Consider the following 25,476-nt stretch of genomic DNA (forward strand, 5'->3'; position numbering starts at 1 on the left):
TAACAAGCTTGCCCCCAAATTTATCGGGCCGTTCAAGGTAACCAGGATCATTAGTCCGGTGGCGGTTCGGCTCAAGCTTCCTCCGGCGTATAGAAGAGTTCATCCTACCTTCCATGTGTCCAAGATAAAACCGGTGTTTCAGGCACGCATTAACCCGCCGGTCCCGGTTCCCCCGCCGCCACGACTTGTTGATGGGGAGACCACCTTTTCTGTCAATCGGATTTTGAACTCGAGAAGGAGGGGACGCGGATTCCAGTACCTGGTAGACTGGGAGGGTTACGGTCCGGAGGAGAGAAGTTGGGTACCCGCTAGGGACATTCTGGATCACTCCCTTATCGATGATTTCAATCGACAGGTAAATTTGTCTGGGAACGCCAAGAGGCGTTCCTAGGGGGGGGGGTATTGTCACGGTTCATGAATCCACTGCCTAACTCTCTCTTTTCTTTCTCTCTCTCTCTCTCTCTCTCTCCTGTGTTTGTGTGGGCGTGGTTCCCTATCTTGGCCTGATTGTCTGCGCCAGCTGGAATTAATTATCTTCCCCTTTATAGGTTCTGTAACCTGTGTTTCTTGTTGTCAGATCGTTGTTTCTTCCCTGAGGTTGTGTCGTGTGTCAGTGCTCATTCTCTCGCCGCCCTTGTGTGGATTATCTGCTGTGCTCCTTCCTACCCAGCCGGACACACTCCCTTGGATTTCTCAGCACGCTATCATCAGAGGATGCGCCCTAGGCCCTGGGTTGGATTACGTCTGAGTATAATCTGTCTGTCCTGTTGATGTTGTAAACTGTTTCATTAAACCATCGTTGCTTGCATCTTGCATCCGCCTCTGTATTGTGACAGTTGGTGTGTTTGGAATATGATGTGTGAACACCAAGGAACTTGAATCGCTCGACCCGCTCCACTACAGCCCCGTCGATGTGAATAGGGGCGTGCTCGGCCCTCCATTTCCTGTAGTCCACGATCAGCCCTTTTGTCTTGCTGACGTTGAAGGAGAGGTTGTGGTCCTGGCACCACACTGCCAGGTCTCTGACCTCCTCCCTGTAGACTGTCTCATCGTCGTCAGTGATCAGGCCTACCACGATCCTTTGTGTCATCGGCTAACTTAATGAAGATGTTTGAGTCGTGCGTGGCCACGCAGTTATGGGTGAACAGGGAGGGCAGGAAAAGACTAAGCAGGCACGCCTGAGGGGCCTCCGTGTTGAGGTTCAGCATGGCGTTTGTGTTGTTGCCTACCCTTACCACCCGGGGGCGGTCCTTCAGAAAGTCCAGGGTCCAGTTGCAGAGGGAGGTGTTTAATCACAGGGTCCTTAGCTTAATGATGACCTGGGAGTGGACTATGGTGTTGAACACTGAGCTGTAGTCAATGAATAGCATTCTCACATACTGTACGTGTTCCTTTTGGCCAGGTGAGAAAGAGCAGTGTTCAGTGCAATAGAGATTGCTTTAACTGTGGATCCGTGACATACAGGTATTCATTTGGAATCATTCCTTTATCAATTCTTTTATTTGCCAGAAAGGCCTGTCATTAATTAAATAAAACAAGAAGGCAAACTTTAAAGTACATAAAGACTGTTTTAAATGAAAATGTCCTTGGATGAATTGGTCAGTGTAAATGCAAGACAATGGGCACAGCATCAGTGGTGTGGTAACTATACAATAGCACTTAGCAGCTACAGTAATGATATATTTTACAGTGAAATGTATTATATGAAATATATCAGTCAATGTATGTTGGTACTGTAATCTGATATTTCCTGCATCAACCTTAGTGCCTCATACCAAATCTAGCACTATTTATTCTCTGGTGTAGAGGGTAAATTAGCCTTGCCCACAATATTCAGGTGGTTGAGTCGCGCCATCACCTTGGCACCAAGTCTATTGGTCTGAGACTTCAGAAACATCTCCAGCTGCTGCTCTCTTGATTCCCTGTAGAAGTTATGAGTAAAAGTTATACACATATGAATAATCATACCTATTGTTCTTGTTTTTGAAATCTTCCATTACATAAAAGAAGAGATATGTCTTAGATTAGAAAGAGAGTGTGAGAGAGAGAGAGGAAGAAATGTGTGTGTGTACGTGTGTGTGTGTGTGTGTGTGTTTGTGCGTGAGTGTGTGTTAGTAGTTGATGCTGACACCAGATGCTGAGTGGAAGGGATAGGAACAGTGTTGTGTTCACCTGGAGATGTTTGCTGTACTGAGAGGCATCATCTGGGGAGTTTTACAGGGACTCAGGGAACTAGTGGAGGAGAAGCACAATGAGCTGTTGTTATCTCCACCTTTATCTAACATCCTCTTTTACAATCCCAACCTGGCCACAAGGGAACAGTAGTACAGCAACAGCATTCTAATTCTGTGTCTCTTGACTATCTCTGCATCATGCTGATGTAACGTCATTATTTTAGCCAAATTAGAAGAGATCATTTGATTATAATATGATTTTTGACAAATCGAATTTACAAACAATTAGCATGCCACGCCGTCAATAGATGTACAGAGATAATGACAAACCAAACATGAAGGAAGAAACAGAAAATGGAGTGCGTGACAAAAATGCTAATTCAAGTTATTGATTGATGACAATTGGCAAGGACTCAAGGGAAGACACAATGATTGAGTTGTAGGCTAAATGAAATGCCAGTATTCCTCATAGGGATTAGAGGTTAATTTAGTGGAAACACAGATGCATGATGCTCCTAGTCCTGCTGTGTGTGTGTGTGTGTGTGTGTGTGTGTGTGTGTGTGTGTGTGTGTGTGTGTGTGTGTGTGTGTGTGTGTGTGTGTGTGTGTGTGTGTGTGTGTGTGTGTGTGTGTGTGTGTGAACGAACAGTATACCTGCTGTCATCTTTAAAGCTGTCGTCTTTCAGCTGTCTGGGAGTGGAAGGTACATTCTCTGGCAGGGGAAACTCGGCTCGGATCATCTCAGGCGTGAGAGATACTCCCGTGCTTTCAGATCTGGTAAAACACATCAGTCACACAAACCCTCTGAAATGGATTCCTGTTACTTTCAGTCCGTCTGTCTGTCAGCGTGTGTTAGTGCTTACTGTCCATCCAGTAGCTCCTCTGTCATATCTTCTGGAAGGCCATTCAGAGCTGTGGGCGCCATGGTGGGCAGAATGTCACTGTTGAAGGGGTCAGACCTGATGGAACACACGGTCAGGTCAGGTGATAGAGACTCGTAGACCATTAAAGGACTGGTACACAGAGTTGAGTCATTGAGTCAGTCAATTATCTCAACTTTGTACAGGAAACACAATTTCAGCCCATCTTGTACAGCTGAGTATAAACATACAGGCTAACATTCTGTTGATGTTTCCAATATCTTCACGTCAGATGACTAGGCAACCCTATGGTTTGTTGTAGAGGCCTACCTTAACTGTATAGGCAACATTTCACTTGGACTTGTTTGGACACTACTTCAACAAAGCAGAGGATATAGCGCTGACTCTTAGTAACCCTGGTGTTGGAATGGATTCCAGAAAGGAGTCTGCACCATGGCCATAGATCTTACACAAGGGAACAGAGTGCCGGTCCCCCCTCACCCTGTAAATATGAAGTAAATCACTGTGTTTCCATTCATAAGTGTGTCTGTGAGACTTGCACTGGTCTGGATCTGTAGTTAATGTGTTACAGTTTAGGATTAGCCATTCAAATGATCTGGAGGCAGAGATGAAGCCAGCAAGAACATCCTTGGAAGAAGTGGACACACAAACACACTGAGCCAGCTGGAGGAAGTTTGTGGATGACCTAAACTCAGCTAAAAAAGAAATGTCCCTTTTTCAGGACCCTGTCTTTCAAAGATAATTCGTAAAAATCTGATCTTCATTGTAAAGGGTTTAAACACTGTTTCCCATGCTTGTTCAATGACCCATAACAATTAATGAACATGCACCTGTGGAACGGTCGTTAAGACACTAACAGCTTACAGACGGTAGGCAATTAAGGTCACAGTTATGAAAACTTAGGACACTAAAGAGGCCTTTCTACTGACTCTGAAAAACACCAAAAGAAAGTAACCCAGGGTCCCTGCTCATCTGCGTGAACGTGCCTTAGGCATGCTGCAAGGAGGCATGAGGACTGCAGATGTGGCCAGGGCAATAAATTGCAATGTCCGTACTGTGAGATACAGGGAGACAGGACGGACAGCTGATCGTCCTTGCAGTGGCAGACCACATGTAACAACACCTGCACAGAATCGGTACATCCGAACATCACACCTGCGGGACAGGTACAGGATGGCAACAACAGCCCGAGTTATACCAGGAACGCACAATCCCTCCATCAGTGCTCAGACTGTCTGCAATAGGCTGAGAGAAGCTGGACTGAGGGCTTGTAGGCCTGTTGTAAGGCAGGTCCTCACCAGACATCACCGGCAACAACATTGCCTATGGGCACAAACCCACCGTCGCTGGACTAGACAGGGCTGGCAAAAAGTGCTCTTCACTGACGAGTTGCGGTTTTGTCTCACCAGGGGTGATGGTTGAATTTGCGTTTATCATCGAAGGAATGAGCGTTACACCGAGGCCTGTACTCTGGAGCGGGATCGATTTGGAGGTGGAGGGTCCGTCATGGTCTGGGGCGGTGTGTCACAGCATCATCGGACTGAGCTTGTTGTCATTGCTGGCAATCTCAACGCTGTGTGTTACAGGGAAGACAGCCTCCTCCCTCATGTGGTACCCTTCCTGCAGGCTCATCCTGACATGACCCTCCAGCATGACAATGCCGCCAGCCATACTGCTCGTTCTGTGCGTGATTTCCTGCAAGACAGGAATGTCAGTGTTCTGCCATGGCCAGCGAAGAGCCCGGATCTCAATCCCATTGAGCATGCCTGGGACCTGTTGGATCGGAGGGTGAGGGCTAGGGCCATTCCCCCCAGAAATGTCTGTGAACTTGCAGGTGCCTTGGTGGAAGAGTGGGGTAACATCTCACAGCAAAAACTGGCAAATCTGGTGCCGTTCATGAGGAGGAGATACACTGCAGTACTTAATGCAGCTGGTGGCCACACCAGATACTGACTGTTACTTTTGATTTTGACCCCCCCCCTTTGTTCAGGGACACATTATTCCATTTTTGTTAGTCACATGTCTGTGGAACTTGTTCAGTTTATGTCTCAGTTGTTGAATCTTGTTATGTTCATACAAATATTTAAGTTTGCTGAAAGGACGTTTCTTTTTTTGCTGAGTTTATAACCTACAGTGTACTTCCTAAGGAGCAAAAGGGTTTTCCACGTTCGTCAAGTCAAATGGTCTGAGGAAGGGTAGGAGGTTTTTTAAGTGCTGTGTTGGTACAAGAACTTACTGGTTGCGTGCGGTGCCTTCATTGAAGTTCTCTGCAATCAATGGATAATCTGAATATAATAGCAAAACAATCCTAACTAACTATCTCCCCCAGGAGGCTGCTGAGGGGAGAACGGCTCATAATAATGGCAGGAACGGAGCAAATGGAATGGCATCAAACACCTGGAAACCATGGAAACCATGTGTTTGATACCATTCCACTGATTCTACTCCTGGAATTCCCACGAGCCCATTCTCCCCAATTAAGGTGCCACCAACCTCCTGTGCTATCTACCTACCCATAGCATCCCAGTACCATGACACCTTGGCTGTGAGCTGGTCAAACAAGATGATCAAACAAGATAAGCTAATAAGAAAAGTGTTCAGTTGTGTGTGAAGAACAACAGCTTGTACTTTGTACTGTTTGCTCAAGAACACATTGTATAGATGAGTTAGTACATCATGATCCGTTAAGTCACTATAGCGGTCTCTCTACGCAGCTGTATGTGTGGTGTGAATGGTAGACAGCCCTGTAAGGCTGTGTTACTGGATCCTTACACGCGCGGGGCCCAGCTACTGGTGAGTGTGGGAGTGTTGGACAGAGCGGCCAGGGCAGCCGATGGGAACTTCTTCCAGGTCATCACACCTCGGATCACATCCTGCAATTTGATCAGGATAAAGAACACAGTGTAATTGTTGTAAAAACGGCTTTGGCTTTAGTTTCAATTACTACAAATGTCCAAATTGTGGGAACATTCAAGGTATTCTATTCTATTATTTTTCATAATATTTTAATTATATAGAAATGCAATGCTAGTACACAAAAAATGGACGATTTTTGTATTAATAACTCCTGTTGATATGAAAGAGACTTACTGTTCGGTCCAAAAATTTCTTCTGAGTGCTGGGGGTGTGCATTCCAAACACAGAGGGCTTTGGGATGGTGTACCGGGGCAGTGGACACAGGTGGAACTCCAGGTCACACTCTAGGTAGAGGGGGTCTGCTTTGAAGGCATGGAGACCGGGGGCTGGGTTCTACAGAGCAGAACAAAGTCCAACATGGAACATGAACAGTATACATTTATTCACAGTTGTCGATATTCTCAGGCCCAGTGAATGATTCCACTATTGAGAAGAGGAACAGCTGTTGTGGGAATCATCAGGACAGAGATTCCAACAAAACATTTCCAACACTATGCATAATAGTAACACCAATCATTACGACTACATCTACTGTATACAGCCTTATAATGGACAGCCTGGAGATATTTACTAGAGATATGACATAGATGTGGTCCATACTGTAGATATGTAAAATAGAACACATTTATATATATACAGCAGTGGAGGCTGGTGGGAGGAGCTATAGGAGGACTGGTTTGTTGTAATGGCTGGAATGGAATAGAATAATTGGAACGGACTCAAACATGTGGTTTCCATGTGTTTGATGTGTTTCATACCGTTCCATATATTCCATTCCAGCCATTACAATGGGCCCGTCCTCCTTAGCGCCTCCCACCAGCCTCCACTGATATACTGTAAATAAATAAATGTGTTCTATCATATTCTGTGATATTGCCTTACAAAGATTCTGAGGGGGTGTGCGTAGGGAGGCTTCAGCAGGGCGGCGGGGGCCGTGAAGCTCAGACTGGGACACTCGTCCTCCTGCTCCACATCCTCCTCGCCCTCTGGCTCGGCCACTGCACACCCCGAGGGAGAACGGATCACTCTGGGCAACAATTCATCCTGAAAGACAGGGACACAACCATACAAGCAACCAGTGCATTAGGACACCGAACGAAAGACTGAAACAGGAGAGACGACCTGAACTTGTTCAATACCAAACACACATTTTTGTTTTCCGTTACAAAATGTTTTCCTACAGTGTTCCCTAATGAATATGACCCAGCAGAGAATAAAAAAAAAAAAAGGATTTATCAGTCTTGTATAACAGCCATGGTGGCAAGAGCAGAGATATACTATCAAAATCATATCAATGAGATGGGGCTAATCAGTTAGAAGCTCTAGTTCTGCAATTGCAAAAATCCTACTTGATGTTGTCCTAAAGTAAGGTAAGATCTGACAGTTGTAGAATGTTTCTATAATAACTAATGTTGTGGTAAAGAGTTTGTTATGAAGAGCTGCCCATAAATGAGTAAGTGCTTGTATGATGGGAGCTAAGTGGGGACCATGAGCTCTGGAGAAGGGTGGTCAATATTCGTCTTGTCACGGTCTTGTCAACCATGGGAAACTATAGGAACATTTAAAAAAAAAAATGGTTTGATTACATAAACAATGAGGTTATTGCTGTATCAGCTTGAGCAAATACAAACACGCTATTGGATGTCAGAGGAGCAGAGCAGATCCTAGTCTCTGACAGTGACACCATTAAGTAATCAATCAAACCATTCAGAGTTCTCAGGGTTATTGCTGTTTCACATCATTGTTTATGTTATATCACTTGTACATCATCTCATAAAAGGCTTAAAAGATTGACTTTGATTTATTTGCTTTTGTATAAATGTATCTGTGTATTACACACCGCCTATGTAAGTGTCCCACAGTGTTGCTGGTGAGTTGTCTCTTGGCTCACCTGCGCCCCAGTGCATAACGTCCTGGGCTGGGTTGGGGGAATGTAGCTAGCTGCAGCCTCAAAGGCCGAAACAGGCTGGTAACCCATTAACTTGTAGTGCTGGGGAACCTTGAAAAACAACACACGTAATGGGACAGAAGTGAGCATGTTACTGTACAATTTCCAAGCAAAATCCCTGTTACCATCAGCAGTGACAGAAAGGCAAAAATAGCTAGTTGTTAGTGCTACAATGTACAAGCAACATCAATGATTCTTTACTCAGGCAAAGACCTCTCATGTAAACGTACCTTCAGATTGAAGAATGGAGTGTGTCGTCTGACCAGGACCTCAATAGGCCTAACAGGGACGGCACCCAATGCATTGGGAGCCTGGGCATACAGTACAAGGCCAACACTACGTTATGGTCATTTTCACTAAATCATTTCAATGAATACAAGTTACTGGGCAAATCAAATCAGTGTTCCTTCTTTGCAAGTAGTCCACGCAAGAACAAGATGGACTACTTGAACAAGTGCACGGCACTTACCAGTTCATCAGACTGGTTAGGAAGAGAGAAGATGGGGAATGTGAACGGAATCACGTTGTCTGGTGAGATCTTCGGGAGTTGAAAGGTCTCCTCCTCAACTGAAACAGAAAAACGCATGCATCTTGCTTGCTTCCAACATCACAATGACTTGGGGGGTAAAATAACTTTAAGATAGATTTTTATTTTGGCACAACAAATGTGTGTGCTGCATCGATCAGGTGTGTATTTTGATCATATGCCTGTGTCAAATAGAGAACACGTTTGCCCTTTGGGGTCTCAACGGTGCAATACCTCTTACTCCTTTGGACAGGCGCTTCAAGCTTTGAGTCAGCTGCCTCAACGAGACCAGTCTGTTGTTCATACGACATTGAATCACCACCTGAAACACATGGTGCACTCACTTAGAAGTCGTGTTGTTTCGAAAGGTTATGCATGTTCATAAGTAAACCCTCTTCGTGCTGTATGAAATCTGTTGCAGCACATCTTTCTTGCTCAAATAGAGAATGATATAAATACAAAAGAAATATGATATTAAAGAGAACCAGGACTTGGACATTGTCAGCTTTCCAACTGCCTATGAGGTATTGTATAACATACTGGTTTTACAGTTTGGCATTTGGTTGAATCTATTCAAATGTAGGCTACATCATTAAATATAACTGACCTAAGGAATTCCCATCCCAGACATACTACAGGGAATGTCTATTCTTAGCTTCTTACTACTTTCATTAGACTGGACTGTGCCCCACTACAAAACTACTACTACACCATCTTATGGCATGGCTTAAGATCGTTATCATAGAGAGTATACACACCATCTCACAGGGTTTTGGCTTGTGGTTTGTGAGTGAAAAACCATTCTGTTGAGTGGGCTGGGATGAGACACTCTATGCCTAAGGCCAATAGAGTGAAAGAGAGAGGGCTAAGTACTGTACCTTGCGGGCTGCCTGCTGGAAGAGCCTCAGAGCTCTCTGCCTGATCTCCAGATGACTGCTGGAGTACATGCGAAAGGAAGGCGTGCCCACCGGTGCCTGGAAGGTACAAACAGAACAGACGTTTTGATTGTGAAAAAGAAAATGGATACAAGCAGCTCTCATACTCGGGGGGGGGGGGGAGCTATATGCATTCCATTTGATGCCATTTTAAAGGCAAACAGGTCCGTTTTGACTGCGACATGCTTACCTGGCCTGTGTTACGCAGGACCCGTCTGGTAGAGAGCTTAGGTTGGCCTCTAGCAAAGTCTTTCTCCTTCCTCACCTCTCCTTTTCTAACCTGGAATTAAGACGGACGTTCAATTAAGACGGGGGTTCGTCATGTTTAGAATACGAGCAAGTGTGACTAACAGGGATCAATCCCGGGAGAATGCATTAGCCCACTAAGCCAAAGCCTAGACATTTTCTCTGGGAGCCAATGCAACTCTTCAAGTCTCAGGTAAGGTTATTGATCATCACACTAGAAAGGTCACTAAACTACCTCTGTTACACAAACGTATGAAACACAGATCAGCAGAAGGCATAGGGAAGAGGTATAAAGGCTGTTTTGGTTCCTGGCCTAAGCTCCAGATTCCAGAGAAAACACATGAAAGGAGTTTATCAAATCCCCAAGTGGAGTGGTTGGCCTCTCTAAATACAATGGTGGCCTGGAAAGAACACAGTAAATACAGCCAATAAACAGAGAGAGGGGAGAGGAAGTGCTGTTAAGTGTCCTGAGAGAGATCTGTCATCTGTTTCCCTTTAGAAGAAACAGCAATAGCAGCAGCTCCCTCTGACATTACAGCCTCATGTTGTATATCTAAGGAAAAGTTACTACTTATACATTTACTGGCTGTTCTCAATAAAACTCAAATATAGTTGGTGTCCACATACTTTTGGTAATGTTGTGTATATAAAACATAGTAACAATATGGTGTGCAAACCGGAGAAAAACTGGTTGCCCAGATAGCTGCACAAGTGATGAGAAAACAAAGCCAGAGCAGAGGAAAACATGAAACATGTCGGATATACAACATACAGCAACAGTGTTTTATGATTATTATGACTATCATGATAAGTTACAAATCTTACCATATATTCATAATCTGCAACATCTCTCTCCTCCAAAACCTGCATTTTGGTCTGTGTCGAGACAGGGTCCTTCCCAAGGTGAACTTGCCTTAAACAAAAATACATTTATCTAGGTTTATCTACATTTATCTACAGTACAGTTTGAGTGACCTATGACATTTAGTACATAATCATAGATACGGTAATCTACAGTTGTGGCCAAAAGTTTTGAGAATGACACAAATATAAATTTTCACAAAGTCTGCTGCCGCAGTGTCTTTAGATATTTTTGTCAGATGTTACTATGGAATACTGAAGTATAATTACAAGCATTTCATAAGTGTCAAAGGCTTTTATTGACAATTACATGAAGTTGATGCAAAGAGTCAATATTTGCAGTGTTGACCCTTCTTTTTCAAGACCTTTGCAATCCGCCCTGGCATGCTGTCAATTAACTTCTGGGCCACATCCTGACTGAGGGCAGCCCATTCTTGCATAATCAATGCTTGGAGTTTGTCAGAATTTGTGGGTTTTTGTTTGTCCACCCGCCTCTTGAGGATTGACCACAAGTTCTCAATGGGAATAAGGTCTGGGGAGCTTCCTGGCCATGGACCCAAAATACCGATGTTTTGTTCCCCGAGCCACTTAGTTATCACTTTTGCCTTATGGCAAGGTGCTCCATCATGCTGGAAAAGGCATTGTTCGTCACCAAACTGTTCCTGGATGGTTGGGAGAAGTTGCTCTTGGAGGATGTGTTGGTACAATTCTTTATTCATGGCTGTGTTCTTAGGCAAAATTGTGAGTGAGCCCACTCCCTTGGCTGAGAAGCAACCCCACACATGAATGGTCTCAGGATGCTTTACTGTTGGCATGACACAGGACTGATGCTAGCACTCACCTTTTCTTCACCGTACAAGCTTTTTTCCGGATGTCCCAGACAATCGGAAAGGGGATTCATCAGAGAAAATGACTTTACTCCAGTCCTCAGCATACCAATCCCTGTACCTTTTGCAGAATATCAGTCTGTCCCTGATGTTTTTCCTGGAGAGAAGTGGCTTCTTTGCTGCTTGACTCCAGGCCATCCTCCAAAAGTCTTCGCCTTACTGTGTGTGCAGATGCACTCACACCTGCCTGCTGCCATTCCTGAGCAAGCTCTGTACTGGTGGTGCTCCGATCCCGCAGCTGAATCAACTTTAGGAGACGGTCCTGGCGCTTGCTGGACTTTCTTGTGTGCCCTGAAGCCTTCTTCACAACAATTGAACCGCTCTCCTTGAAGTTCTTGATGATCCGATAAATGGTTGATTTAGGTGCAATCTTACTGGCAGCAATATCCTTGCCTGTGAAGCCCTTTTTGCTCAAAGCAATGATGACGGCACGTGTTTCCTTGCAGGTAACCATGGTTGACAGAGGAAGAACAATGATTCCAAGCACCACCCTCCTTTTGAAGCTTCCAGTCTGTTATTCGAACTCAATCAGCATGACAGAGTGATCTCCAGCCTTGTCCTCGTCAACCCTCACACCTGTGTTAACGAGAGAATCACTGACATGTCAGCTGGTCCTTTTGTGGCAGGGCTGAAATGCAGTGGAAATATTTTGGGGGGATTCAGTTCATTTGCATGGCAAAGAGGGACTTTGCAATTAATTGCAATTCATCTGATCACTCTTCATAACAATCTGGAGTATATGCAAATTGCCATCATACAAACTGAGGCAGCAGACTTTGTGAAAATTTATATTTGTGTCATTCTCAAAACTTTTGGCATTCGGAAAGTATTCAGACCCCTTGACTTTTCCACATTTTGTTACATTACAGCCTTATTCTAAAATTGATTAATGCATTTTTCCCTCATCAATCTACACACAATACCTGCTAATGACAAATCGAAAAAAGGTTTATAGAAAATGTAGCAAATTTATTCGAAAAATATTTTTAAAATACCTTATTTACATAAGTATTCAGACCCTTTGCTACGAGACTCGAAATTGAGCTCAGGTGCATCCTGTTTCCATTGATCATCCTTGAGATGTTTCTACAACTTGATTGGAGTCCCCCTGTGGCAAATTCAATTGATTGGACATGATTTCGAAAGGCACACACCTGTCTATATAAGGTCCCACAGTTGACAGTGCATGTCAGAGCAAAAACCAAGCTATGAGGTCAAAGGAATTGTCCATAAAGCTCTGAGACAGGATTGTGTCAAGCCACAGATCTGTGGAAGGGTACCAAAAAATGTCTGCAGCATTGAAGGTCCGCAAGAACACAGTGGCCTCCATCATTCTTAAATTGAAGAAGTTTGGAACCACCAAGACTCTTCCTAGAGCTGGCCGCCCGGGCAAACTGAGCAATCGTGGAAGAAGGGCCTTGGTCAGGTAGGTGACCAAGAACCTGATTGTCACTGAAAGAGCTCCATAATTCCTCTGTGGAGATGGGAGAACCTTCCAGAAGGACAACCATCTCTGCAGCACTTCACCAATCAGGCCTTCATGGTAGAGTGGCCAGACTGAAGCCACTCCTCAGTAAAAGGCACATGACAGCCCACTTGGAGTTTGCCAAAAGGAACCTAAAGGACTTAGACCACGAGAAACAAGATTCTCTGGTCTGATGAAACTAAGATTGAACTCTTTGGCCTGAATACCAAGCGTCACGTCTGGAATAAATCTGGCACCATCCCTACGGTGAGGCATAGTGGTGGCAGCATCATGCTGTGGGGATGTTTTCAGCAGCAGGGACTGGGAGACTAGTCAGGATCGAGTGAAATATGAACGGAGCAAAGTACAGAGAGATCCTTGATGAAAAACTGCTCCAGAGCGCTCAGGACCTCAGACATTGGCAAAGGTTCACCTTCCAACCGGACAACGACCCTAAGCACACAGCCAAGACAGTGCAGGAGAGGCTTCAGGACACGTCTTTGAATGTCCTTGAGTGGCCCAGCCAGAGCCCGGATTTGAACATGATCTAATATCTCTGGAGAGACCTGAAAACAGCTGTGCTGCGACGCTCCCCATTCAACCTGACAGAGCTTGAGAGGATCTGCAGAGAAGAATGGGAGAAACTGTGAGGACAGACACTTGGAGACGAGAAGCAAGTACAGGGAGTGAACATCTAATTAATAAACAGACATGAAACAAGGCAGGACAGCGTCTGGACATCAAAAACATAACATTAATGCTGACACGGGGAACAAACTGAGGAACAGACAAATATAGAGGAGGCAATAAACAAAGTGAAGGAGTCCAGGTGAGTCCAATATTGCGCTGATGCGTGTAATGATGGTGACAGGTGTGCATAATAATGGGCTGCCTGGCGTCCTCGAGCGCCAGAGAGGGGGAGCGAGAGCAGGTGTGACAGTACTCCCCCCCCCCCCCCCTAGCGGCGCCACTTGGCGTCCCACCTGGGTGAACCTGACGAGCCGGCTGAAGAGTGGAAGCCTGAAGAGTCGGCTGAGGTGTGGGAGCCCGACGAGCCGGCTGAGGCATGACGTGGGATGGGAGCCTGCCGAGCCAACCAAGGCAAGGAAACCTCTCGAGTCAGCTAAGGCGTGGAAGCCCGACAAGCCAACTGAGGCACCCCAGGCTCCTCCGGCAGCGGCACCCGGACCCGACGTCACCAACAAAAACAAAAACTCCCTGATGCTTCAAATTTTGGTGTCAGCATTCTGTGAGGTCAGATGCTTGGTGATAAGAAGCAAGTACAGGGAGTGAACATTTCATTAATAAACAGACATGAAACAAGACAAGACAGCGTCTGGACATGAAAATTATAACGACATTAATGCTGACACGGGGAACAAACTGAGGAACAGACAGATATAGAGGGGGCAATCAACAAAGTGAAGGAGTCCAATATTGCGTCCAATATTGCGCTGATGCACGTAATGATGGTGACAGGTGTGTGTAATGATGGGCCGGCTGACGCCCTCGAGCACCAGACAGGGGGAGCACGCGTTACAGAAACTCTCCAAATACAGGTGTGCCAAGCTTGTAGCATCATACCCCAGAAAAATTGAGGCTGTAATCGCTGCCAAAGGTGCTTCAACAAAGTACTGAGTAAAGGGTCTGAATACTTATGTAAATGTGATATTTTTAATACATTTGCAAAAGAAAATCGAACTTGTTTTTGCTTTGTCATTATGGGATATTGTGTGTAGATTGATGAAGAAGAAAAAACTATTTAATCAATTTTAGAATAAGGCTGTAATGTAACAAAATGTGGAAAAAGTCAAGGGGTCTGAATACTTTCCGAATGCACTGTTTATGATTATTAACGTGAGTAAATTATGGTTCTTCACCATCTGAGATGATTGGCTCTCTCTTCCTGGATGTCCTGTTGAACCCTGGTCTCAAAGAACGCTTCCTTCATCTGTCTTGTCTGGAGGCCCAGCTTAGGTTGGGACATCATGGCTGAATTGTAAAAAAATATATATCTGTAACTTAGTAACAGCAAATACAGTCTGCAGCAGACCCAAATGTCATGAATTAAGCAGTCCAGAATTTGAATCATCTGAGAGCTTTCAGTCATACTAGCAAACAAGTCATCCAACAAACCGGGTTTCTCCCCTCTATACATTAAGTGAATATTGAATGACACTCCCTCATCTCTTAGAGAAAAATCTAATGTATGCTGATTACTGGTGTGAAAGTTGATTACTGGTGTGAAAGTTGATTACTGGTGTGAAAGTTGTCCAGGTACCTTCCCTCAGGTCTTTAGAGCTCAGTTTATCAGTCTGTTGTATCAGTATCTTGACCACTCCAGCAGGGGCGGACACATCAACTGCAGTCTTCAGGCTCAGCTTCACATCACTCTCTCTTCTCTCCCTTACAGTCTATGGAAATCATACAATACCAATCACAAACAAGATATGTTCATATTCATATTATTACCTCATTATCGACATCGTAGCATAGTCTGCTAAATGAACTGGAGTGAGTTTCTCAAAAGTCCTGTAGCTACCATTGCACTTTATTTCTAGCATGACTCTTATCTCTGTGCATCTGGGTTGTCAAGATAAATAAGGTGTGATGTCAGCTAGAAGGCTTTCTGGAAACGCACCCTTGGTACAGCTGGAGTTAAATGCTTGCGGTACCTTTGACTTTTCAGGTGTCCGCATTGACCTCTGCTTGGATTTGGTCAGAGGCTGTATCAAGGAGACAGGTGGAGGCCCTCGACTGTCAACAAACAAAACTTCTCTTGCGTGTCCCATGTCTTTCTCCTGTTGACTGGGTCAGAAACAACACCAATAAATGGATGTAGCACATTTCCTGCAGTATAATGACCAATTTGCCCTCTAGTGGCCTCATCTGTGGAATGTTACTAATACATGTTTTAATAATTTCATAAGTAATAAACATGATTTAAAAACACATGTTGAAAATCCGGTGTTTCTATGGCAAACGGTTTGTTAAATTTCAGTCTTTCTCTGATGTATATAAACTGTAATACTGGGATGCAAAGTCAAAATGTAATACACTTCAACTTTATAACCTGACATGGTACAGGTGTCTTCTTTTATTAAGCCCATAACCACGTGTGTGAGGTGTAAACTTTTGTTTCACAGTAGATTTGTTTAAGACTACCAAGAAACACTCTGCGTGACTCTGATTTAGCTCACTGCAGTAAAATGTCAATACTAGTTTGTTTCCATCACTCTAGGCCTAGGGCCCAAACCGAATGCTAATGGAGTAAAAGAGAGAGGGCTAAGTACTGTACCTTGGGTACTGCCTGCTGGAAAACCTCCAGAGCTCAACATAGCTATAGTTGACTAATAACTTACCAGGCTTTATCTGCCATTAATAACTTAATTGTGTACTTAGCTAATAATTGGACTTTGATACTGTACATGGGGCTGTTGGCATTGTAAGAGTAGATATATCCTATCAATATTTGCTGAACAAAATAAACAATACTCTTCCCATGGTATCAGTGTAGATGAAGGGAAGGGGACAGGTTAAAGAAGGATTCTGAAGCCTTGAGACAATTTAGACATTAATGGAGGATGAATGGGCAAAACGAAAGATGTAAGTGCCTTTGAACGGGGTATGGTAGTAGGTGCCACGCGCACCGGTTTGAGGATGTCAAGAACAAATCAAATCAAATCAAATCAAATTTTATTAGTCACATACACATGGTTAGCAGATGTTAATGCGAGTGTAGCGAAATGCTTGTGCTTCTAGTTCCGACAATGCAGTAATAACCAACAGTAATCTAACCTAACAATTCCACACTACTACCTTACACACACACACAAGTGTAAAGGGATAAAGAATATGTACATAAAGATATATGGATGAGTGGTGGTACAGAACGGCATGGCAGATGCAGTAGATGGTATAGAGTACGGTATATACATATGAGATGAGTACTGTAGGGTATGTAAACATAAAGTGGCATAGTTTAAAGTGGCTAGTGGTACATGTATTGCATAAAGATGGCAAGATGCAGTAGATGATATAGAGTACAGTATATATACATATGAGATGGGTAATGTAGGGTATGTAAACATTGTATTAAGTGGCATTGCTTAAAGTGGCTAGTGGTACATTTTTACATAATTTCCATCAATTCCCATTTTTAAAGTGGCTGGAGTTGAGTCAGTATGTTGGCAGCGGCCGCTAAATGTTAGTGGTGGCTGTTTAACAGTCTGATGGCCTTGAGATAGAAGCTGTTTTTCAGTCTCTCGGTCCCTGCTTTGATGCACCTGTACTGACCTCGCCTTCTGGATGATAGCGGGGTGAACAGGCAGTGGCTTGGGTGGTTGTTGTCCTTGATGATCTTTATGGCCTTCCTGTGACATCGGGTGGTGTAGGTGTCCTGGAGGGCAGGTAGTTTGCCCCTGGTGATGCGTTCTGCAGACCTCACTACCCTCTGGAGAGCCTTACGGTTGTGGGCGGAGCAGTTGCCGTACCAGGCGGTGATACAGCCCGACAGGATGCTCTCGATTGTGCATCTGTAGAAGTTTGTGAGTGCTTTTGGTGACAAGCCGAATTTCTTCAGCCTCCTGAGGTTGAAGAGGCGCTGCTGCGCCTTCTTCACAACGCTGTCTGTGTGGGTGGACCAGTTCAGTTTGTCCGTGATGTGTACACCGAGGAACTTAAAACTTTCCACCTTCTCCACTACTGACCCGTCGATGTGGATAGGGGGGTGCTCCCTCTGCTGTTTCCTGAAGTCCACAATCATCTCCTTTGTTTTGTTGACGTTGAGTATGAGGTTATTTTCCTGACACCACACTCCGAGGGCCCTCACCTCCTCCCTGTAGGCCGTCTCGTCGTTGTTGGTGATCAAGCCTACCACTGTAGTGTCATCCGCAAACTTGATGATTGAGTTGGAGGCGTGCATGGCCACGCAGTCGTGGGTGAACAGGGAGTACAGGAGAGGGCTCAGAACGCACCCTTGTGGGGCCCCAGTGTTGAGGATCAGCGGGGTGGAGATGTTGTTACCTACCCTCACCACCTGGGGGCGGCCCGTCAGGAAGTCCAGGACCCAGTTGCACAGGGCGGGGTCGAGACCCAGGGTCTCGAGCTTGATGACGAGTTTGGAGGGTACTATGGTGTTAAATGCTGAGCTGTAATCGATGAACAGCATTCTCACATGGGTATTCCTCTTGTCCAGATGGGTTAGGGCAGTGTGCAGTGTGGTTGCGATTGCGTCGTCTGTGGACCTATTGGGTCGGTAAGCAAATTGGAGTGGGTCTAGGGTGTCCGGTAGGGTGGAGGTGATATGGTCCTTGACTAGTCTCTCAAAGCACTTCATGATGACGGAAGTGAGTGCTACGGGGCGGTAGTCGTTTAGCTCAGTTACCTTAGCTTTCTTGGGAACAGGAACAATGGTGGCCCTCTTGAAGCATGTGGGAACAGCAGACTGGGATAAGGATTGATTGAATATGTCCGTAAACACACCAGCCAGCTGGTCTGCGCATGCTCTGAGGACGCGGCTGGGAATGCCGTCTGGGCCTGCAGCCTTGCGAGGGTTAACACGTTTAAATGTTTTACTCACCTCGGCTGCAGTGAAGGAGAGCCCGCAGGTTTTGGTAGGGGGCCGTGTCAGTGGCACTGTATTGTCCTCAAAGCGGGCAAAAAAGTTGTTTAGCCTGTCTGGGAGCAAGACATCCTGGTCCTCGACGGGGCGGATTTTCTTTTTGTAATCCGTGATTGACTGTAGACCCTGCCACATACCTCTTGTGTCTGAGCTGTTGAATTTCGACTCGATTTTGTCTCTGTACTGAGACTTGGCCTGTTTGATTGCCTTGCGGAGAGAATAGCTACACTGTTTGTATTCGGTCATGCTTCCGGTCACCTTGCCCTGGTTAAAAGCAGTGGTTCGCGCTTTCAGTTTCACGCGAATGCTGCCGTCAATCCACGGTTTCTGGTTTGGGAATGTTTTTATCGTTGCTGTGGGTACGACATCGTCAATGCACTTCCTAATGAACTCGCTCACCGAATCAGCATATTCGTCAATATTGTTGTTGGACGCGATGCGGAACATATTCCAATCTGCGTGATCGAAGCAGTCTTGAAGCGTGGATTCAGATTGGTCGGACCAGCGTTGAACAGACCTGAGCGCGGGAGCTTGTTGTTTGAGTTTTTGTTTGTAGGCTGGAATCAACAAAATGGAGTCGTGGTCAGCTTTTCCGAAAGTGGGGCGGGGGAGGGCCTTATAAGCGTTGCGGAAATTAGTATAACAATGGTCTAGTGTTTTTCCAGCCCTGGTAGCACAATCGATATGCTGATAGAATTTAGGGAGTTTTGTTTTTAGATTAGCCTTGTTAAAATCCCCAGCTACGATGAATGCAGCCTCAGGGTGTGTGGTTTCCAGTTTACAAAGAGTCAGATAAAGTTCGTTCAGGGCCATCGATGTGTCTGCTTGGGGGGGAATGTATACGGCTGTGATTATGATTGACGAGAATTCCCTTGGTAGATAATGCGGTCGACATTTGATTGTGAGGAGTTCTAGATCAGGTGAACAGAACGACTTGAGTTCTTGTGTGTTGTTATGATGATCACACCACTTCTCGTTAATCATAAGGCATACCCCCCCGCCCCTCTTCTTACCGGAAAGATGTTTGTTTCTGTCGGCGCGATGCATGAAGAAACCAGCTGGCTGCACCGACTCCGTTAGCGTCCCTTGAGTTAGCCATGTTTCCGTGAAGCAGAGCACGTTGCAATCCCTGATGTCTCTCTGGAATGCTACCCGTGCTCGGATTTCATCAACCTTATTGTCAAGAGACTGGACATTGGCGAGTAGTATGCTAGGGAGTGGAGCGCGATGTGCCCGTCTCCGAAGCCTGACCACGAGACCGCCACGTTTTCCCCTTTTTCGGCGTCGCACAGGGTCGCCGGCTGGGATCAGATCCATTGTATTGTGTGGAAGGCAAAACACTGGATCCGTTTCGGGAAAGTCATATTCCTGGTAGGAACGATGATGAGTTGACGTTAATCGTATATTCAGTAGTTCCTCCCGACTGTATGTAATGAAACCTAAGATTACCCGGGGTACCGATGTAAGAAATAACACGTAAAAAAACAAAATACTGCATATTTTCCAAGGAACACGAAGCGAGGCAGCCATCTCTTTTCGGCGCCGGAAGTGAACTACAACAATGCTGGGTTTTTCAAGCTCAACAGTTTCCAGTGTGTATCAAGAATGGTCCACCACCCAAAGGACATCCAGCCAACTTAAAATCAAATCAAATTGACACAACTGTGGGAAGCATTGGAGTCAACATGGGCCAGCATCCCTGTGGAACGCTTTCAACACCTTGTAGTCCATGCCACAACGAATTTAAGCTTTCTGAGGATAAAAAAGGGGGTGCAACTCAATATTAGGAAGTTGTTCCTTCTAAATCTACAATCTGCCGATTCTTCCATTAACTCATTCAAATCTTATCTTCATATCTTTTATTGCAGGTCCAGGGAGAAGTAAACATGGGAATATTTGATCTAAAACACACACATTGAATGGATTGGATACCAATGCATTTTGATATGACTGCAGTTCCCTTGCTTGATAAATCATTAACTTCCCTTAGTCATAACACAGGGGAGTAAAACTCGTCCACTGTCAGTGATGGAGTACACTCCTTTTCTCATGGGAACTGAATCAAAAATGATATTTTATATACAGACTCGAAAACAAGAATAACCTGTTTATCATTATAAGTGACTGTGCGTGGTTTTTAGTCTGTAGCCCAGGACTAAACAAAGAAGTTAGCCATGAACAGAAATCAATGAAACAAAAGGATATCATCATAACTAGAATCGTGCAGAAGAACCATATATGTGCATTTTCAATAAATGTAGATAAACATGATACATCATTATACATTTTTTGGGGGGGAAATTATTCAAGTATCTATCAACTGTAAAAGTCCTAATGTGGTATATACACACTTAGAAACAGAGAAACATTTGAATATATGAAAATGGAACAGTATGCACTTCTCTGCAAGGGTTAATTTTTATCTCTCTAAATGTTTGTACAATTTCTATTTTCAAAGTTTGCAGACAAAGAGTTTCAATACAGTACATGTGCAGCACTTGGTCTCTCTCACAATAGCACTCGCTCTATGAAATGTGCGTAAGCATTGTTTACAGAAGGATATTGTAACCACTTAACAATCACATGTTTACCATTCTTATCAGTAAAGAAATATGCTTGGCTCAGTGCATCAATTGATAGAACTCACAATGACAGAAAATAACAAGCAAGAACATAATACAAACCAAGAAAACAGGAACTTTGCTGACCATATATCAAATATGTATATAATTGTAACTATGACCTGGTAAAAATGGCATAATTCAATATAGTGTTTGATGAATTAACCTTTAACATTTAAGAATGGTTCTGGGATACCTGAATGCCAGGTGGGGCGAGGAGGACCCGCTGAGGGTGCAGACGTAGGGTTTGGAGTTGAACTGGGAGATGACCACCTGTAGAGTGACCTGGGACGTGTCATACTTGAACGGCCTGAATGTGACGGTCACCTCCACCTTCCCATTGGCTGGAATCACTCCTAGAATCAAACACAAACAAAGGATTATACTGGTCTTGACAAACTCAGAATTTTGCATGTTACCAATAATGCATTTTTTGAAAGGAAAACAATACGTAGGCCTACCTAAACTCAACACTTCGATACCCTCAAACCATGGGAAACATAGAGATATACTTTTTCAGATCTCTCTACCCAGTCTGAGTACTAGGCTATTTGCATAACCCCGGAAATCAAGCGTCACTCATTGTCTGGAAAGCATCACCATCAATGCCAGAGACAAAACAGCACAGTTCCCCCCTGACTGCTTTGTGTCGAGGTGGCTCGGTTGCAGACTATCAGCATCTTTCCACAGTAATTCAAGCACAAGACATGATGGTGGTGTTAAGGAATCACAGGTCAGGGCTAGGTAATGAGCTAATAATATTACGTGAGTTCATAGAGCGGAGTCTGGGTGTCTGGGAGCCAGCAAAAAAATGTTTATGTGGTTCAAAGTTTAAACTAATCACCTCAAGGAACTAACACAAAAACATAGCCGGAACCTTATTATAAAACCAGAAATTATCCTACCGTCAAATACTAAAAAATGTATTGATACATATCTGGCAATGAGACTCATGGGCTTAATACATTAATCACAGAATATATTGCAACTGTAGATAATAATACAGGGGTTATCCTCACTGTCTGTCTGACTGAGCTGTTAGGATGTTGATGCTATCTTGTTCTATCATCTGTCATCAGGACTCTAACATAATGGTGTAATTACCACTTTATTTAGTGGCCTAATGTAAAGTGCTACCAAGTCTGTTGATTGGAGTTACCTGACAGGGGCTGGACAGAAAAGGCCTTGTGTGGCTGGATGATGTACACCTGGAACTCAAAGTCAATGGGACAGCTGCAGCTCAGAGGGATCACATGGCTGACACTGGAAGGTCAAAGACGGGTCAAAGGTCAAAGATAACAAGCATAGATATCGCACAGTCCCAGAGAGAAAGGACAACAGCCTACATGTTCATTGAGACCTACAATGTAAAGCTAAATCAAATTCAGCTTGCCACTCAGTTCAAAAGACAATCATTTTCAACAAGAGATAAAAATACCCTCCTAAAAAAAATCATGGAAAGTAGATTGCGTCACAATCGATAAAATGTAAACAATTATTATATCTCTATGGCCCTTCAAATGTTTATTATTTGATATTTGTGAAGTATTCTCTTTCCAAGCGTATTGTTTTAACTGAAGATTGTTGAATATGCAAGACAAATACTACTGGCCCTAGCATATAACCCAGCCTGCGGCTTAGAGAACTACGATTAGCTATCTACCTGTGCAAATGGACTCTAATATATTGACTGCTCACCGCATCATTAGTGTCAACAGAGATTATTAAAAACAAACGTTTGTGATGCGTTACATGACCATAATAACACAATGAGTTTATTCCTCAAACAGGCCTTTGTTGCCACTCATCATGTTTATCTGGCAGGCTAATTCAGAAACTGGTGCACTTAGCAAACACTTAGCAGACTAGGCTGTAGCTGTTGCCTATCCCTTACAGAAAAACACGTGAAGTGTTCCAAAAACACATGTTTTCATGTGATCTTATGTGAAATTAATGTGATAACATGTGACAACATTTAAAGCAACATCTGATTACATGACACTACACATGTGGAAACGTGATCATATGTGAAGTGTTCTAAAAACTCAGGATTTCACAAATGATGTGTTTTTTCTGTAAGGGATATGAGTGGCCATGCAACTCATGTACAATCCCCTTAGAATGTTTCATTGACGATGCACAGAGAGACACGAATGTCCACCTCACCTCACCTTTGGCCCAGTGGGACAGCTGGTATGGTGATGTGTGTTGGGATGTGCAAGTCATCGATGATGGGATAGGCATGGACTGGAACCTGTAAGTTCTCTTCCCCCTGGAGAGAGATTGAGAGAGAATAGCAATGCTCCCTGATACATTCATTTCCTGGAGTTCTAAGCAGGAGGGAACCTTCTAGCAGTACCCTGGTCCCATATCAGTTTGCCACGGAGTGACAATGACCTTAGAAGTTTGCATGACAGCATAAACAGATCTGGGACCAGGCTTACTTTGCAGCAACTATGGAGAGAAATGTTGACAACAAACAACATGTGATGCATAAACACAGCAAATCCCTATTTTGAGTGACAGTTGAATAGATTAGAAGTAGACGTTGAAGAGATCACTGTCAGACATGACAGCAAGCGAACTTGATTAGAAACTAACATAGCACTGGATTCCAACCTTGCAATGAACCCGAATACAGTCGTAGAAGTAACGCCATTCGTCAGGACAGAAGTGTACTTTCACTGTGTAGGACAGTCCAGGGACAAGACGATGCTGCACAGAATATCAAAATGGAGGAATGAAGCATCAACACTGACACGCATACGAAATCAAAGATTATAAACAGAATGCATAACTTGACATCAAATAGTAATGAACAAATACCTTTTTTAAATATATTGTTTTGAAATGCTTTGTTTGGGTGGGGATAATGTGAATGTTGATCACTTCAGATGATATGTTGATCAATTTCTGAGGAAGATTAAAACAAACATTAAGTACATGACGCCTTGTATAATGTACTGGTAAATGAAGTACATATAACTGCATAATTTATCTAAAGTCAGTGCTTTGTCTTTTGGAACAGTCAACACATTGCTGAAGCTCATTGCTGAAGCTCACCAAGCTCCTGTGACAATCCTTCCCCAGTTTAAACCCACTGAAGTGAAGTGCTGAGGGTTCTGCTTGGATTGCACTGTTGCTCTTGAGTTTGGTGTAGGTTTCTGGAAGGTATAAGTATAATATAAAAGAGATATATGTATTCACCATCTGCTTAGTCCCATGTGGCTCAATTGGTAGAGCATGGTGCTTGCAATGCCAGGGTTGTGGGTATGATTCCCATGGGGGACCAGTACAAAGAAAATGTATGCACTCACTACTGTAAGTCGCTCTGGATAAGAACATCTGCTAAATTATTCAAATGTAAATATAAGAAACCAAAACGCCCGAGGAGCCACACACTGTATAATGTAGTCAACGGTAACAGATAGCATCATGAGCATGCATATTATAGGACTAGCCCAAGTGCTCTACTACACTAAACATATTCTTGACTGAATATAGCCTGTTAAATATATGACTGAGATGTATCAAATCGTTAAAGTGTAAGGGTCCTACGGGTCTCTAGTAGGTGATGAGGGACATTAGAGGGACTTCTTTTTCTGTCCTCCACCAGTTGGCACAGTGGAAGAGGGGTCTTCTTCCTTTGACTGTCTGTGAATGTCTCTGATGCAGTGTGTGCCACTTCCATCACTTCTCCATTAAAAACAGGGCTGAAGAAGATAGCAAACAATATCACAATTCATATCACATCAGATATGTAAATGCTGGCATTTCAAAGATGCAATGTTGTCCATATGATAATGAGAAGAACCAAATGACACAAAGCTAGCAAGCCAACTTTGTGCATGTGCAGCTAGAGTGGTTGACACTGGAAAGTAAGCAAACTAGCTAGGGACGGGTTAGCAAGAGAGTGGAAGCTAGCACAGCAGAGAGGAGCAGATAGCAAAGAGGAACAGCTAGCTGGCTTGTTATAAATTTTCATGACAACCGTGTGACTTTCAGGAGATATTAGTGTGTAAACAGTTTTTTTTTTAGGTTCGATTTGGTAGCTCATAAACAACACAAGTTTTCATTCGTTGCATGATGTCGGTGCTTTTCAAGGTTGAAAACGGCACGTACCTGTTGTCGCCTACAGAACATCCACCAAACACTCTCGTCACCATAGTAATGCCTCGGTGGGACGCGGTTAGTACTCGCAAAGAGTTTCTATACCCAGAGGCGCAACATCGCCAGACTTCTGGTTACGCTTGCAAAACAAACCAAGCCGACAAGACCGGGGTTTGAGAAGTCAATGACAGAAGTGAAAAATTATTCTTTAGTATTTAATTTATCTAAAGGCACAACCTAGTGTGAGCCAATCTATTAAGTAGTTGAACATTGTATGACTACAA

At 44.0% G+C, this 25,476-nt stretch overlaps 1 protein-coding gene across 1 annotated transcript; it reads right to left on the minus strand.

Moving 5' to 3' along the window:
• Window positions 1-1,481: 1,481 nt before the first annotated feature.
• cfap221 (cilia and flagella associated protein 221) lies at window positions 1,482-25,370 on the minus strand. Its single transcript, XM_071387574.1, has 25 exons — window positions 25,205-25,370; window positions 24,641-24,795; window positions 24,146-24,246; window positions 23,909-23,995; window positions 23,702-23,797; window positions 23,254-23,354; window positions 22,242-22,345; window positions 21,279-21,438; window positions 15,514-15,646; window positions 15,120-15,252; window positions 14,719-14,830; window positions 10,451-10,538; window positions 9,570-9,659; window positions 9,323-9,418; window positions 8,679-8,766; window positions 8,388-8,485; window positions 8,149-8,229; window positions 7,862-7,969; window positions 6,853-7,014; window positions 6,145-6,303; window positions 5,827-5,927; window positions 3,037-3,132; window positions 2,828-2,947; window positions 2,173-2,232; window positions 1,482-1,922 (listed from the first exon to the last, which is right to left on the minus strand). The coding sequence occupies exons 1-25, from the start codon at window positions 25,246-25,248 to the stop codon at window positions 1,787-1,789; spliced, it is 2,709 nt and encodes a 902-aa protein (XP_071243675.1). The 5' UTR covers window positions 25,249-25,370; the 3' UTR covers window positions 1,482-1,786.
• Between the last annotated feature and the right edge of the window lie 106 nt (window positions 25,371-25,476).

The sequence above is a fragment of the Salvelinus alpinus genome, chromosome 38, assembly GCF_045679555.1.
Source record: "Salvelinus alpinus chromosome 38, SLU_Salpinus.1, whole genome shotgun sequence".
NCBI classification, from domain to species: Eukaryota; Metazoa; Chordata; class Actinopteri; order Salmoniformes; family Salmonidae; genus Salvelinus; species Salvelinus alpinus.